Source organism: Phaseolus vulgaris, chromosome 8 (genome assembly GCF_000499845.2).
Source record: "Phaseolus vulgaris cultivar G19833 chromosome 8, P. vulgaris v2.0, whole genome shotgun sequence".
NCBI classification, from domain to species: Eukaryota; Viridiplantae; Streptophyta; class Magnoliopsida; order Fabales; family Fabaceae; genus Phaseolus; species Phaseolus vulgaris.
In genome coordinates this window covers 57,675,387-57,693,646 of record NC_023752.2, presented here as the reverse complement: position 1 = coordinate 57,693,646, position 18,260 = coordinate 57,675,387, and the positions used below count along the sequence as shown (strand labels likewise).

At 29.7% G+C, this 18,260-nt stretch overlaps 2 protein-coding genes across 3 annotated transcripts; one reads left to right on the top strand and one right to left on the bottom strand.

The window, feature by feature from the left end:
* The first annotated feature begins 258 nt into the window (after nucleotides 1-258).
* On the top strand, nucleotides 259-2,612 carry LOC137823995 (transcription factor DIVARICATA-like). Of its 2 annotated transcripts, XM_068629403.1 has the most exons (3): nucleotides 259-784; nucleotides 1,034-1,391; nucleotides 1,898-2,612. In XM_068629403.1, exons 1-3 carry the CDS (start codon nucleotides 751-753, stop codon nucleotides 2,415-2,417), a joined length of 912 nt encoding a protein of 303 aa, XP_068485504.1. In that variant the 5' UTR covers nucleotides 259-750; the 3' UTR covers nucleotides 2,418-2,612. The 2 variants fall into 2 exon arrangements, with proteins under 2 accessions (XP_068485504.1, XP_068485503.1); XM_068629402.1 differs by having other exon boundaries at nucleotides 543-1,391.
* A 7,994-nt stretch (nucleotides 2,613-10,606) lies between these two features.
* LOC137823583 (coronatine-insensitive protein 1-like) lies at nucleotides 10,607-16,061 on the bottom strand. The gene is made up of 3 exons (XM_068628785.1): nucleotides 14,985-16,061; nucleotides 12,040-12,511; nucleotides 10,607-11,685 (listed from the first exon to the last, which is right to left on the bottom strand). The coding sequence occupies exons 1-3, from the start codon at nucleotides 15,446-15,448 to the stop codon at nucleotides 10,864-10,866; spliced, it is 1,758 nt and encodes a 585-aa protein (XP_068484886.1). The 5' UTR covers nucleotides 15,449-16,061; the 3' UTR covers nucleotides 10,607-10,863.
* Between the last annotated feature and the right edge of the window lie 2,199 nt (nucleotides 16,062-18,260).

Sequence of the window (18,260 nt, the reverse complement as noted above, 5' to 3'; positions counted from 1 at the left end):
AAATGTGGCAAGTGCCAAAATAGATAATATTATGTTTATCTAAAGGGAAGTTATATTTTCCGCTAAAAAAGTTTGTATATTTTACTATTTTACCCTTATTTTATTTAAACCTCTTTTGAATATGTGATTAAGAATGGATGCAGAAGCAGCAAGTAGCAAGTGTAACACTCTAATCCCAATCTCATTACCTTAAAGAAAACCCTTAAATTATTTCCATTCTCTCCTTTGAAATCACTACACAACCACCAAGAAATCCAAATCTAATTCCTTATCTTGTTGGATACCCTGATTCCTACTCTCTAAGTAGCACCCAGTTTCTAATATATATATGTATATGTATATATATATGTATATGTATATATATATATATATGTATATGTATATATATATATATATATATATATATGTGTGTGTGTGAGAGATATGCATTTGCTTTTAAAGTTTGCTTGGTCACCAAGAAACGACAAAGAGAACCTGTTTACAACTTTTCCTTTGTTGATTGTAAAATAGTCTCTCTCTTTTCTGTATTGGATCATATCTTTACCCTCTTCCCTTAGGTTCTCAAAAAAATTTCTCTCTTGTCGTGGACCTCACCTTTGTAGGATCACCTTAGAAAAACATTATTTTCTCTTTGGTGGGGAGGGGGTGAGAGTTTCTATCTTATTCCTGGTTTCATCCACAAGACATTAACATCTATGCTGTTTTAGTTTCAGAATTCGTTATACTAACACACCAAAATTCTGGTACACCATGGTTTTTCCAAGATTTTGTACGAATCTAAAAGGTATGGCTTTTGTAGATTCTCAACTTTATCTTGATCATACAAGCAAAAGATTCTGAAATCTGTGCACCTTGTGAATCAAAGCTCTGTAATTTCTTCTTGTTTGTATTTCTCTCCTGTGTTTTACGAGCACCCTTTCGAGTTCCTCTCCATTTCCACCTCTTTAGGGACTTAATTCAACTAGAGTTTTTTGTGTGCTTGTGGTTTGAGGTATGGAATTGGAAACCCTCTACCCTCCTTGTTTTATGCCAGATTCAAATTGGTTTGTGCAAGAAAGCCACAGCACAGAATGGACTAGAGAGGATAACAAGAAGTTTGAAAGTGCCCTTGCTATATATGACAAGGACACCCCAGATAGATGGTTCAAGGTGGCAGCCATGATCCCTGGGAAGACTGTGTTCGATGTGATCAAGCAGTATAGGGAATTGGAAGAAGATGTGAGTGAAATTGAAGCAGGGCGTGTTCCAATTCCTGGTTATCTTGCCTCTTCTTTCACCTTTGAGCTTGTTGACAACCACAACTATGATGGATGCAGAAGAAGGCCTGCACCTATCAGAGGTTCTGATCAAGAGAGAAAGAAAGGGGTTCCCTGGACTGAAGAGGAACACAGGTGAGTTTCACCAATTTAAAATATCCAGTAGTTTCTCTGGTCTGACCTTTTCTCCCCTTCTATATTTGCTGAAATCTGTTTTGGTCAAGAGCAGGAAAACATATTGGTATTGAAATTCTGCTCATGAATCATGATATATTACCGACCAATTAATCTAGAATTAAACATTTTAATCATTGCTCATTTCATTTATCTTGAATTTCAATATTTTATCACTGATCTGATTGAGTGAATTGACTTTTATACTAACTGCCTTTTCAATCTAGCAAAGAAACTATCCTATAATTTGATCAGTAAGTTTTTTACCATTTTGGATGATTTAAAATTTGAACTGCAGGCATGGCCAAAACAGCTGGCATGTTAAACATAATCTTGAGTTGGTTTACGTGTTTCCTATATACACTTGTTATTGCTTGAAATCTTCTTCTGCTGTGCTACTGTTTGAGGTATTTTAATCTCTATCGTTTTTGGTTCCTGTACTTGATGACTTTGGTATTCAATTACAGACGTTTTCTGATGGGGCTTCTAAAGTATGGTAAAGGAGACTGGAGAAATATCTCTCGCAATTTTGTGGTCACAAAGACTCCCACCCAAGTTGCTAGCCATGCACAGAAGTACTACATAAGGCAAAAGGTTTCTGGAGGGAAAGATAAAAGGAGACCTAGCATCCATGATATAACCACTGTTAACCTTACCGAAACTGCTGCATCAGATAAGATCAAGTCTCCGTTATTTAACTTGTCGCCCATGATTACACCACAGCAGAAGCTGAATAGTATGTCAAAAGTACAGTTGGACTGGACTAGCCACTGCAATGATGGATCACTCATGGTTTTCAACCCAAATACTGATAACTTGTTTGTGTCCTCTTCATCTGATATCACTTCCATGGCCCTGAAAATGCAAGGGCAGGATCTCTATGACTGTGCTTTACATGAGGCTTATGCCAAGATAAAAGTTCCTGGTTTCGGCATGGCTCCTAGAGACTTCAATAATGAAGCTGTTTTCGGTATTCATGCACTGTAGTGCCAACCCTGATGATGTTACACAAAAAAATGCCACTACATTAGATCATTGTTGTGTAGGATTAATGTAGATGACCTGAAGCTAGCTACCTATTTAGTTCATGGTTATTGAACATCCTCAAAGAAAAACTACAATCATGTTTCCATGCTAAAAACTGAATTTGAAATGGACTTCTTTTTGAAGTTTTTCTGTTTATCTTTTTAGTCACAGTGATCATGTCTATTTCTCTGGAGACCCAATCAGAATCATATGGTTTACCATTGAGGCATGCTATGTCTCAAAAGCAACATGACAAACATCACTAATAATTGAATTCTATCATCACGCGCATATTAACATGGGTTCAAATATCAGAACCTCTCATTCTTATCCAACAAGATATAAATTGAACGACATAATGACACAAGCCACAGGGTATAGCCCAAAAAATAGATATAGCAACCTCTAGTAGAAAATGGGCATATTAGATATTCAAAAACTAACACCTCTAGTTCCTTTGAAAATGAAATAGTAATAATATTATGTAACTACTGCACAAAAACTTGAAGAACTAGTTCATTTGCTGATGTGGCTGACTCACATGAGCACTTGCATTGAAATTTTGTGCTGCATCTGGTGCAAGCAACCGAGGCTTTTTGTGATTAACCATTTGCTTTTTGTGAGCAATAAGGCCAAGTTGACCATGTTTGATTAGCATCACTTTAGCAGTCGAATCCGAGTTTGCATTCCACTTTGCTAGAATCCCATGCTTGATTGGGTGAGAATATAAATAGGCAGATTCACGTAAGCATGCACCAATGTGGTTCACACTATCACAGTGAGCTTTTATTAATTTTGATTCTCAGCCAATCATGTTCTGCCTTTTCTTTGATATTTCTGTGCTCGCCAATCTCCTTTTCGGTGGTGGCATCACTTTTGCGTTTGCGTTGTTCCTTCTTTTGCTGGTCTCTCCAACCATCATGCTTTATTTTGATTCTTTGTTTTGCTCGAGAACCCCATAGCATATTCTACTCCCCATGCACTATCAACATAATTTTCATCATTAAATCTACATTTCTTCCTCTATAATTTCATTTTCCCAAATATGTAATTTTCTTCTATGAAAGTTACTTTTAGATTTTTTATTTTAAAAAATTGAATAATTTGCTTACAATTAATATCACCAAACGAATAGAAAATTAGAAGACTAAGCATCTATGAAATTCGGACACTCCTCTTAAATTGTGTGTCGGTGTCCGATACTTGTATCGGACACGACACCCATATGACACAGGTAGAACATGTATTTGTGAAGTGTCAAATTCAAAGAGTATTTGTTAGATTCTTGACAATTGTAGTACGGTTCTAACACAGTTTTAAAAAGAAGAAATATATTAATTTTCTAAAAATTCAAACTTTATTGTATAAATTGTTATTATGATTATAAAAATAAGAAACAAATCCTTGTGAATCATGAAAAATATTTTTCTACTCCAAAAAATAATTTGAAACATATTTGTGCACATAAATCTTTATTATCAATTTATATAATTTATAATTATATAATATATAGATTTGTATCTTCGTGTCTTATATTTTATATTTTAGAGATTTTATGTATCTTCATGTTCTTATCCGTATCGTATCAGTATTCGTGTAAATGTGCTACATACTAAACATGCATCCAATTAAATATGTATTGTAATCAAAATTAACATTCATAAAGGGATAAAAAGTATTGAGCCAAACTGTTATCAGGAATAAAGCAACCGACCTTAGACTAAATTGCAGATTGGGCTCTTCAAGTTCTGGAAGGACTATATTCATTAGTCTTCATGAGAATAAGCATATACATTCCTATTCCGGAATTTAGATTATAAATGCTTCTTTTTATTTTGTTCAAATATTAATTAGTGGTACTAGGAGTTTTTAATTCCAAAATATTCTTAACTTTTTTTAATAATAACTTAAAGTTATACCAATCGATTCTACGTCATTTCTTACGAGTGTCTGTCACTACCTAAAAAAGGAAACAATATGGCATATATGCATTAAACAATAATTAAAACATATTTTTGAGGTAGTCAATTTTACGGGATTGATTCCTAGCAATATAAATAAAAATAACTGTAAGATGCTATAAACCAATTAGTAAACAAGAATAATTTAGTTTAATTTTTTTAGCAAAAGTAATTCTTCTTATATAATAATAAAAAAAAAAATTATTAGTCGTGTATAATAGATTAGTATACTTCATCTATTTTTTATAACAAATTATCATTAAAATACTATAAATAAAGTTGATATTATCGAACTTTACACCTTAATTCAACTTTATAAATTAGTAATTTATAAAGTAAATTAATATTTGTAGAAAATAGCATGTATTAAATAGCACGTATCTTAGAAAAATCCGAAGTTATACATAGGATCTCTATTCTCTTATGTATTATTTTTGAGTATTTATTTAAATGTATTCATAATCTAAAAATATTTTAGGCAATAAACTACTTATTATGGTAATAAAAATCAACATTTTATGATATTTACTTTAAAAATATATATATTTAGTTTTTCTTAATTTTGCACTTATAAATTTAAATTATATATTTAAAAGAAATTATATCAATTTTGTATCTATAGTGTTCAAGCGAAAAATCATGAATGTTTTACTAAAATAATTTTTATAAGTTTTTATTACGTCTCACGTTGATTTTAATTTTTTTAATATCAAATCTAATTGAATAACTTATAAAAAAACATGTTAACAATTTTATATTCATAGACAAAAGTTTATGTTCGTATAATGAAATTGTGACAGAATGCTTAGAAAATGTTAACAAATTCCAAAAAATGAATACAAAGAGAAATGAAAAGAGGCATGAATAAGATAATGTGAGACAATAAAGTTGTGTTTATCATAAAGAATAAAACTGAAAGTGATGAAGTGAACATGAGATGCATAATATCAATAAATAAAAGAGTTAATTGTAAATTTGTTAATTGATTATTATTGTGATGTGAATTTAATTATTTTCTTGTTTTATGAATTTTGTCATTGAACTTTTACTTTTTTGCATATTTTCCTATTTAAGTTCTTACTCCAGTGTATTTTGTCATTACTTTTCAGTTTTGATATATTACATCATCATATTTATAAACAAAACGAAATTGTTTAATAAAAATTGAGATAAAAATATATCAATCATTTTGATAAAGTGTATAAGAATAAAAAAATAATATAGTCAAGTGTGCTGAAAAAGAGTAGGTAAAATAATTATAGTTGAAAGGATAAAATATAAACTAATTAATCAAAATGAGAAATATAAGTATTAATATATGAGAAGATAATGATTCTAAGGGACTTTGTAATTTCATGGATGATATATTGACACATGTGATTCTCTATAGTTTAAAAATTAATAAAATCCAATTATCAATATTAACTATTATGTAAATAAAATAAAACATAAGGATAAGATTCACACGGTTGTACTAATAACTGTTTGAGAATCAAAATCTGAATATCAACATGTGTCAAGTTGTGTATATATATGATTATAATAGTTAGTTAAGTGTTTGACATCCAACACCTAATAAATATACTTTGAACAAGATAAGTCCCACCCACAAAAGTTTTGTTAAATAATAATGTAACTGTTTAAGGATCTAAAATAATTTAAATTGATTTTAAACTTGTAAATACTTGTAGCACTAAATATTTTATATAGTGTGTCATAATCCATTATTAAACTCTACTGCTTAATTGGACTTTTCTCCTGTTGGAAAGAAAAATATATATATATTCTCTCTTAAAACATCGTATTTTATTATTAAAAAGGAAATTTCAAATTTAACATTAATCAACGATAAAGACAAAAATTAGCTTCTAACAGACAAAATATCAAAAGCCCCTGTGAAGTTGGAAAAAATCAAAGTGGAATTTATTTGTAATTAAAAACGTCTTAGCCTTGCACGCACGAGGATGTTTACTTTGGATCATTTTCGTACTGATATGAGACGAGACTGAGATGACCGAGATCCTCACGGACGGTCTGATCGAACTACACATCTAATCATTAACATTCAAACCAAGATCAATGAAGCTAAATTACTATTAAAAATTAGGTAATACAACTATAAATGTGATTCATTATACTAATTAGGCCCAATAAGGTGAGTCCATTAAAATAATATAAATAAGTCACATTCCAATAAGAAAGGTACGTTATTATTACACACCCGAGGGCCGAATACCTTCTTTACTGACTTGAGCGTTGGAATGTGTTGACATTTACCCGAGACTGTGAGCCGAATGAGTAACATGACGACCAGAATGATCACAGCAAAATCCTAACAATCTGTCCAAAGTAAAGAGAAAGACGAATCCTTTAATAATTTTTTAGGTCTCATCTCCTATTCCCAGAAATCATCTTCATTACTATGTAAATTGTAAATTGTAGTATGTAAATTGTAATATTTCAATTATGTGTTTTAATGATAATAATTAAGAAATATTACTGAAAGGAGCTAATCATTGCATACGTGTACTGATTGACTATTTTGTTGAAATAAAAAAACAGAAGTTAATTTGGTTTATATTCTATTTTACTTTGTTCTTGTCAACTCTTTAGTTTTAAAGAGTTATTTCGTTCAACTATTAAAAAAAATATATGAAGTTTATCAAATTTTATGTCTCAAAAAGGTTATTACATATGTGCACTTAAATTTAGTCAGCGAAAATCTTAGTTTTGAGTTACCATAAACTAATTAGTAAAAATTCATATAGGTTTTTTAATTTTTTTAACTTAATATAAATTATATACCAATTTAAAAATTAATTTTATAAAATTTATTAATGTAAAAAAAAATTATATACTAATAATTTTATTAATCTTTATAATAATATCTCATTTAGTTGATATATTGATTAACTATTTTATATTTTTAAAATTAGTTTTTATTTAGTAATTTTCTTGTGTTGTTATTGGTCTGATTTTAAGGTAGGATACTTTCAATCACTTGTGATTTATTTAGATTAGGGAGGAAAATTGAGAAAGTGGATTTGAGAGAGTAATTAAGAAGTTAAATATAATTTTCAACTGGTAAGGTTTTTTTAATTCTTTTTTTGTTTGTTTTGATAATTATTTATCTTCTTCCTTTTTTTTTGGATTTGTCATCATTTTGATAGGGTTAATTGAAAAAAATATCATCAATATGAAAAGAAACTATATAAACATTTTGTCCTATATCTTTATATTTGAAGTTGTTCTCTTATTTGAGATGAAAGTTATTTTAGAGCAATGAATTCCAGGTAAGCAAAACTATTATATTTGTGATAATATTTTAAGGTAGATTATTTAGATGTGATGGTGACTCTGTCATAATATATTGATTCCTATATAAAGATTGTTTTGTTTGAAAATAATTTAAAAGTTTAAAATTGAATGAGAATATTATTTGCATTTTTGGTTAATATATGATTGTTTAGAGTGTTTTGAATTTAATACTCTTGTTCATATATTATAGCTTAGATTATGTGTGTTAAAGTTAAGAGTTTTTTAAACTAAATTTTAAATGAATTAAATTAATAAGGTTAGTTTCCTATAAATTTTTATATTTTAGTTTATAAGTTTAATGTATACGGAAAATAAATATTGAGAATTATCAATGTTCAATTAAAATAAGTAAATGATGATATTTGAGCAAAAATTGTGGTTCTATCCATTATTTTGAATTTGTTTCAAAGTTATATTTGTTAAACTAATTTTAGGTATAATTCTAAAAATCAAATTTGGTTCTCTGAAGTTTATTTTCTGATACTTTTCCTCAAATAAATAAATTCTGCTCAAGTAAAAACAAAGTATAAACTTAATATTGGCTCTTAACCTTATTTTTTTTCTCAAACTAATCATTATTTGCCCAAGTGAACTAAATTTATTATTTACAACTTTTATTTTTATAAATTATATAATGCTTTATAGTATTTTGTAATTTAATTTTTCACGTTGTCTTAAGATTATAATGGTTAATTTTGTTTAGTAAAACATATCAATTTATTTAAATTAAAAATCCTGAAATAGACGGCATAAGAAAGTCATTAATGGTAAATATTTCATATTAACAATGAGATTATTTTTTTATATTATTCAATTATAAAAAACTTTCACAAAATAAATTCAACTTTGTCAATTTAAATTAATGTTATGTTAAAATTAATTATTCTATTTAGGATAAAAATTTAAAATAGAAATTCATAAAATGATTAATCCTAAAAATACTATATTAATAAAAATAAAAATAAAAATATCCCGTGAATGTTAAAAAGGGTTGCTTCAAACCTTATAATAGTTACTATTTTACAATGGAATATTCATTTATATAAGTATTTTTCTTAACAATTTGTAACCTTAAACCTATTTTGTTTTACTTCATTCTTATACTTCATACCACTCCGAATATCCAGGCAGATCTGGAAGGCAAGGCCCAATGTGGCAAGATTTGGTCCTCTATATATATATATATATATATATATATATATATAATTTTTAAAATATAGAATATGAAAAAAAGATATATATATATATATAATAATTAAAAATTATATAAATAGATAATAAAAATCGATTTATGTGTATAGAGATGTTTTAGATTTTTTCGGAGTATAAAGATGTTTTTTAATGGCGGGTTAAAAATGATTTATTTTTTATTTTTATAATTATAATAAAAGTTTATATATATAAATTTGAGATTTAGAAAATTAATATATTTTTTTTTTCTAAAATTATGTTAGAATTGTGTTAGAATTATCATAAATCTAATAAATATTTTTTGGATTGGATATTTCACCGATACATGTGTCCTACAAGGGTCGTACAAATATTGATATATAATACGTGTGTTCGATCATTTAAGAATGTTTCAACCTCATAATTTTACTGTTACTGTAACACTGTTATCAGAATTAAATTTGTTTAATCCATTCAATTGAGAATCAGTCTAATATATATTTTAAACTTTTCTAAATAAATTTAATTTGAATCGATATAAAACTGACTAGGGCGGTAAAAATTGATGGTATAAAAGGTTTAATCAATTGGTTCTAAAAATATATTTTCTTTTGTTCTAATTAGCTTTTTTAAACAACCATAAAATTTTAATATATAACTTACTTTTGTCATATGTATGACTTATCATATTTTAAATAAATATTAAATTTTAATTTTATAAGTTTATATGTATTAATTTTATATTAATACTACTTTGTATTCCGTATTATCATGTTAAAAAATAAAATGATAATATTTTACTAAAACTAGTTAAATCTCAATTAAATCTTTGAACTTTAATTTGTATCTTTACCTACTTAGTGACCAATCTGATTTTAGACAATATATCTCATAATTTTGTTTCTCTTTTGCATTGTGAGATTGCTGATGTGAGTTTTGTCAGGTTGTCATTGTATATATGAGACTTTAAACGTCTTCTTTTAACAATTGTTTGGAGACAAGTTATATCCATGTTTGTGGTAGAAGAGGAGACAAATAAGATACAATGTTTTTTTCATTTTTTTTACTATCTCAATGATACTCGTTCAAATAATATGTATTTTCATAAAAGAAACTAAATCATTTTATTACAAAATTTAGCCTATTAAAATTAGAAATTGATGAGGCATTTTGAACGGCAGGTATTTATTTTTCAATCCCCAAATTTTCCTTTTTTCCATACAATGGTGATTGGACAGTATTGATGGTGTAATGGTGACAAAAGTGACAGCACCAGATTGCAAGGTGGGGGCAGAAAAAGATATTGTTATTTTAAGAAAAGACATTTTTTAAGATTTTGAAAACAGTCCTACAAAACTTTTTTTCTCAATTCCTTGTACTCATCAAACTCACATCTATAGCGCACCTTTTGTCAAAATTTTAATGTAAAGTAAAGAGAAACTGCTCCTTTCACCCTGTATAAACTGAAAGCTGTACCACTAATACATCGAAACTCGTTGTAATGATAAAGAAAAACTATTTAACATAACAAAACAGGAGAGCTAACATGTAATAACGGAGAGACATTTGTTATATATTATACTGCATGAAGCAAATCTGAACTCTCCAGCGAAAATTGAAACTCTCAGTTGGGAGGACGTTAGAAAACTCGAGACAAATTGGAAGAACGAGTTAAAATAAGAACGCAGAGACAGTCACAAATAGAAACAACCCCATGCTTTATATTCACAAAATTGAGCATCTTCAGTGAAAAGGGCACACTACCTTCTGCAAGAGTTTATAGGAAGCGAAGAACACAAGCTTATTACAAGACTATTGTCTAGGAATTACAGAGAAAATTGAAACCCTCTAAACTAAAAACACTGTCACCCACTTACAAAGTACAAACAAAGATTTGAAGGGAACAAAACCAAAAAAAAAACTAGGAAATATTAAGAAAAAAAATGGTATTTACAACTTTACGTGTCAACATATGTTGCAGTATCCAAAGGTATAACAGTATCTGGAAAATCTGTTCTTGGGCCAGCAAGGGAGTAATATGCAAGAATATGAGCCGGATGCTCAACAACTACAGGCTCTTCCTGTTGATTATTAACAAAGACGCGTCTAGAAGGAATCAACTCAATGTTCCAATAGGGGCGAGCCATTGCCAAAAGATCACGCCCAGAAGGAGATGCTCCATACCCTTGAACCCATAGGTACCTCAGAGAAGTTAGTTGAGTTGCAGCAACAGCTAGTGCATACTCACTAAAAAAGGAACATCCCCTCATTTCCAACTTCTGAAGACTGGGGCAGCCCTTAGAGAATTTCAAAAGCCCTTCATCAGTCTCTCCTACATACCCTAGAAGCATCCATCTCACGTTGGGGCTGTATTGTCCTATGTAACCCAATCCCACATCGGTCAAGCCCCCAGGTCTCAGATACAGAGCAAATCTTCTGAGCTTATCACAACCCCTCAGTAAAGCCCTCACTCCGTCGTCAAGTGGCAAATCAGTTATTTTCTCTTCACGGTCTAGCAAGACAAGGCGAAAATCACAAAGTTTTTTCAAGTGAGTACCAATGTGTTCTAAAGATGCATTTGAAATGTCGGATACATAAACGGCCAAATATTCAAGCTCTGGACAGCCATGTGACAAAGCAATTAGTCCTCTTTGTGAAACCACACCTTCTTCATCCTCCATTCCTTGATCATCATCACCTCTTTCAATCCGAAGCCTTTTAAGCTTCCTACAACAGCGAGCAAGCACTTCTAATCCTCTGTCTCCAATTACGTTCCTTGACTGCCCATAAGGAACAGTTATTAATTGATCATCAATATTTCAAATGGTGTTCTATTAGTCAATATAAACTACTGTCTCTAGGTAATATCCACCATTTGATTGATTTTACAATTTCACGTGCACTTTAATCTCTGTATCTATTTCATTCATTTTATTATTTTTACAATATCATGTGTGCTTTAATCTATGTCAAGCGTTTGGCCTTCTGGGCTATACTTTTAAATCAAGCATTTATAAAACATCAATAGGTAGATTGGTAAATGTGGAAAAGGCTAGATCAAAGAAATTAAGACAAGCCAAAATATTAATAAATCATCGCAAATATAATGAGAATGTTCTTGAATTGAAACTTACCTCAAGTACTTCCAAGTTAGGGCACCTTTGGATTAACGTACAGTGGTCCTCTGTATCCAGCATTGCATACAAAAGATCCAATTTTTTCAGTAAGGCTGCATGAGGGAACACTATGGGCATTTCATTCTTTGTAATATATGTCAAACCCAAACGACTTAATTTTGCTGGCAATGATATAGCAGCGTACTTCTCTGATTCCTCATTGTAGGAACCTCCACAAAATTCTTCTAGAGCAGATGCATGTCGAAAGAAGTTCACCAAATCCAATACTTCACAATCAGTAATTTTCACTGAGCTTAAGTTGGGGCAATTTCTGGCTATAAGTTCAAGGTCCTGGATTCTGACATTGGCAATATCAGTCAAGTAAAAATTTAGTGTCTCTAGAACTGTATTATTCAAAGCAAGCTGATGGAGCCAGTCACCATCATCATCAACAAGCGAGCTTTCCTCTAAAAACAAGATTCTCAAATTCCTGCCAAAAAGAAAATGTCACTGTCAGAGCCCCACGAATTTATAATAACAGGCATACGTTCCATACTTGAAAAATCAATGTCTAGCCACAGGTGACCCTTCCTCCTAAAAAAAGTACATTTAGTTTGAATGACTAATTCAATGGATAAAATAGAAGTAAAGTGAACGACTGAGGTTTATTAGATCCCCTATAACATTTCTTACTTATATTGCTGTCTATTACATGAAAAAGGTATTAACACTTTTTTTGTGTTGAATGATTTTGTTAGTCATTACTCTAAAAGAAATACTGAAAGAATTAAAACGTGATTTTTTTTATTAAAAAGTCTAAAAATTTATGTTAATTATACATTAGTTCCCAATAAAAAAAATTATTTTAATGATCCTTTAACTATTACTCTCGAGATTTATGATTATCAAAACTACATTTTCAATATACTGAATGCATGTTTCTTTATTTAATACTTTCTAGAAATTTTATAGAGATAAAAAAAGTGAAAAAATTATACTGGTAAAGTAAATATTCATTATATTAGAACTAATGAAATCATTAATTTCCTTTCTTTCTCAATAACATATTTCTATTTTTATATTCTTTACATGAATGCTTAGCAAAGGCAAAACATTAGTAAGAGAATTTTATTTAATAAGTATTGATAGGAGAATATTGTAACATATAATGTTTCTCTATTTCATAATTGAGATAAAAGCACCAAAAAATATAATTACAATAAAAGAAAATCACAAGCTAAATAATGTAATTAATGAGTGCAAAAGAGTATAGACTTAGAATTAAACACAACTAGGAAAATGAGGCAAGTTCTTGGTAGTAAAATCAGAATAAACAAGTTACAAAGACTATTACATCTAATTGCAATAAAAGAAAATTACAACCTAGATAATGTAATTAATGAGTGCAAAAGAATATAGACTAGGAATTAAACACAACTTGGAAAATGAGGCAAGTTGTTGGTTGTAAAATCAGAATAAGCAAATTACAAACATAATTATATCTAATTATAATAAAAGAAAATCACAACCTGAATAATGTAGTTAATGAGTGCAAAAGAGTATAGACTTGGAATTAAACACAACTTGGAAAATGTGGCAAGTTATTGGTGGTAAAATCAGAATAAACAAGTTACAAACATAATTATAGTATTACAATTAGATAGGAAAAACAATTTTCATTTAATAGGGATTAGAAGTTGAATTATATGCCATGAACCTTATGCGTGTTATGTCCAGACTAAAAGAAAGGAAGAACACAAGTTTAATTCTATTTCACAATATTATAGTTATGTATTTCAAAGCACTTCGCCAACTATCTTCCTCATAGGTTATAAGTTATTGATTTTCCTGGTTTTAATAAGTTAAAGGAATTCCATATCCTTCATGATCTTTTTCTTTTTCTTTTTATACGAATTCCATCTTCCTTAGACTAGCTCATCAATTATCAATTAATAATGGTTATATGAACATGTTAGAAACTCCAGCAGCATTAAATGAGCCAATTCATTTCAAGTTCATAAAAGATGGACCAACTCTCAGATCTCCTCACCAATAACAAATAATACAGTAAAATGGCACATAGCATCTTAGGAAAAAGGATAGGAAAAACAAATCTTCTTCCCAAACAATATGTGAACTGCAGAATAAGTTAGAGGATTTGCAAAACCAACTACAACACCACCACGTGTCATTACAAAGAAGGATAAAGAATTTATAAAACCAAGAAATATCTCAATTATTAAAACACCTGACGTTACCAATTAAAACATTGTCCATCTTGATACACAACTTAATTATGTCATTATTCTTGTTCTTTGTTCATATAGGGTTTCTTAAAATATGTTAAATTGCATTGATAAACTTCTTATCAGAGTTTAATTTCTATTTAAAATATAAAATACAGACAACCAAGTAGAAATTTATCAACCTATTGAAAATCATCACTAATATGATTTTTAAATATATAAAAAATCAACAAATTTACTAAAAACTTATGTTTGAATGTTGTAAATAGGTTGGTATGATTTTAATCAACAAACATTCCGTATATAGAAACTTATCATAGACTTACACACTGAAGTAATTGTCCCAAAAAAACATCAAAATTACCAATATTTATTCAATTTTTATTATTTCCATGAATCCACCAAACTTGATAAATAGAGTAAACAGAGTTAAAGGTTATAAATTGGTAGTATCTAGTAGAAGTATTTCTTCAAGTTCAAATAATTTTCAGTTTTTTTAAGGGCCCGATCCAGAATAATGCAACATTAAATGAAAACACAAACTCTCAAGCGTGAAACTGCTCCACGAATCACAAGCATGAACAATCCTGATTTTCAGAAGTAGTCTACTAAACAACACAAAAGTAATGAAAACCAGAAAAAAACAGAACTAGTTCACCCCATAGTTGGACGACAAGCAGCAAAACACAGTAAAGAAGAAAAGAAAAGGAAAATCACCTGCAAAAGCGACCAATAAAATAAAGGCCATTGGTGGAGAATCCGGAGCACTTATCGAGCTTGAGCGCCTGAAGTACGTGACCGCGTGAGCAAGCGAGAACCTGAAGATCGGAATCCGTCACAATCATGCGGCGAAAGTGAAGTGACTTCAAGCAATCAAAGTACTGAGAGATCTCTTTAACCCACGGTGTAACGAAACCTCCCCAATCCTCTGGTATGAGGTTGAACATTGCTGCCCGGGGCTTCCCCTTCAGGTTCAGGGACTCTAGGTGCGGGAACCGCCTCCGGAGGCGGTCCGGTGTGGTGGTGTAGCAGAGCGCAATCGTAACGTGCTTCCGCGTGAGCGAGTCGAGCTCGTACCACCGGTGACACACCTGCGACACCGCGTCCCGGTCCTTGGGGTCGTGGATGTACGGCATCACACAGTCCAGCACCACGTCCGACAACTTAGTAGCAGTTGCCATCCGGCTGGAGTCCCGATCCTCCACGGCTGCGGCGCCTCCGGTTTAGTAGATCTCAAGTTCCCGATCGGTCCGGTTCAGGTTAGAAAAAGTGTCAGGGATTGTGAAAAAAAGAGGAATAACAGAATAGGAAAGGAGGAATAACAGAAGAGGAAGATTCGGCAGTGCGATGAACGATGAAGATAAGAGGAATCAGGAATTTGACACTGAGAACGAGCCAATCGCATCGGAACCGTACCGCGGAACCAGCCAATCGAAGAGGAAGAAAGAAAGAGGGTAAGGGGAAGACATAGCAGAAGGGTGAACGAGGGGACGGTAGAGATTGGGTGGATGTGGGAGTATCGGACGGTGACAGTTGTAACAGTTTGTGAGAAGGGGATTGGATCGGTCCTATTATATGAGAAGAGAGAAGGAAAAATAAAAAACCAAAAGTAGGGGTCAGAATTTGAGTACACTTGTTTTTATTATCATTGTTTTGTAACTAAAGTGGAGGAAGCAGAGGTGAGGATGATGGGTGAGAGACTGAGAGACCAAGGTAGAAACTATAAACCCACCAAAACGACAAAACTTGCCCTCTCACTTCCCAATAATGTAAAACCAAATTCTACAAAAACATATTATTTTCACAACCATCTTTTCTTTTTTTATTCTTACAACTGTGTTTTGTTTATTTTTATTTTCATTTTTAATTTAGATTTTGTGTCTTAGATAGGAATGCTTGTAGGGGAATATTATAAAAATATGTTGGAGCGGCTGTTTGGTCTGATAAATGATGCTGCACTCAAAACTAACTCAATTTTAACAAAATGATTACATCTAGTGGTTGTCATGGAAGATTATTTTTTATTCATCACACCTTGGTGACAAAATGTTTAGTTAGTCAAGAAATCCTTTTCATTACAAATTAAATATAACAAAAAATCACTTCCATTCACATTTACTTCTTTCATACGAGTTTAGATCGGTACTTTCATGTGCCAAATAGTAATTATACCTAACAAATATACTATGACTAATATTGGTGCAAGTTCTGAATTTATTTTTAAACAGCGATTTGTTTTAGGTTCTATTGAGATTCTGTCTGAAATATAAAAAAAAACATCATGATTTGAAATTATAATGTGGGTCTAACATGCATTTACCAAATTACCATGAGTATTATATTATTCTGGATGAGTAAATAGCCATTAAGAAACGAACAAAAAATGAAAAGAAATGGGTATTATTATAAAAAAAAAAACATAGATCATCTTATAAAATTTAAGAAAAAAAAATATTGTATCATGTTTTTGTCCGTTATTAAAACAAGTATGATAGGAAGGAACAGCTCTTAAAAATTTGTCATGTACAACATATCCTAGCAAACATCTGTTCCCCACCACATTTGCTACTGTTGGAAACACCATTTTCTCTACTCTCCTGTGTCATGAGTCCAAATCCAAACTTGAAGGGTTGACGGAAAATCATTTCAGATTCATCAAACAATAAATGCTAATTTTGTATCTTTCCTATTCAAATTATATTTTAAAATACTAATGCCTTTTACCTATAGTTAATATTAATGATGTTGATTGTTAAATTTAAATAAATTTGATTTAGAAATTATAAATATATATATATATATATATTATTTTTTATATGATAGTTGAATGGTTATATCATCTTTACATATTTTATAAAATACAATTTTGAATACTTATTTTGGATGAACACGAGTAACCTTTAAAACATTATATATTTAATATAAAGAATAAACAATATATTTTATATGTGAAAATTATTATTTTTCTTCTAAATAAAATAATTATCTTAACACCACTTTTTACAATGATTATCCAAAAACCTATTCTTATTATGATTTATAACAGCAATAAAATTTACTTGTAATTAGTTATTAAAATGATTAATTTCTGCAACTATCTTAAAGGTATCTTCATTCTCACTTTAACCCTTATTTTAATGAAATGTATCTTGATAATCACTCAAATCCTTACTTTAATCAAATGAAAAAAGGTTTTCATCACAAAAACACATGCTTTAATGATTTGTTTAACGTGTTAAATACATATTTAAGGTTAAGTCATGACTAATAATTAATGAAAATTGATTCAATGTATCTACCATTGGGTTATTAAGAATAGGCAGTCAAAATTAATTTAGAGTTGTTAACATATGTGAATGAACTGGTGCAAAAATTAATATTTTTTTTAATTAGTGAGGTCTACTTTATTTTATTATTATTATATCAAATAACTTATTAATTGTGGTCTAGCCTAATTCTTATTTTAAAATATCCTTATTAACGTACCGTTTGCCAAAATGATATTTACAAATTAACATTTTATAAACTAATTTTAGTTATGGAACAATTAATTTTATCTTTTATTTTATTTTCTTTCTTAAAACTAACGGAAAGTTAGCATATGCGTATTAAAATATTATAATTTTTAAAAATATAAAAAATAAATATTTTTATAAGAACAGGAGTTAAAGAGTTCTACTGTTATTATTGAATAAAAGAGTTATAGAGTTATTTTTTAGTTAAAGAGTTAAACGATAACTTTAAAATTAAGAAATCTTGTTTGGTACGAAATACATTTTATAAAATGATGATAAAATTATTTTAATCAAGTAAAAATTAATATAAATAGTGTGTTATGCCACTTTTATCTAAAGCCCTGGTTGTATAATACAATAATATTCCTTCTTCTCTTAAGACATTTTAAAACATGAGGAGCCCAGTGGAATTTTTCTGAAAAGTAATGGAAAAGGCAACAAGAATAAATGGATCTGTTTATGATTTGAGATTTGATGC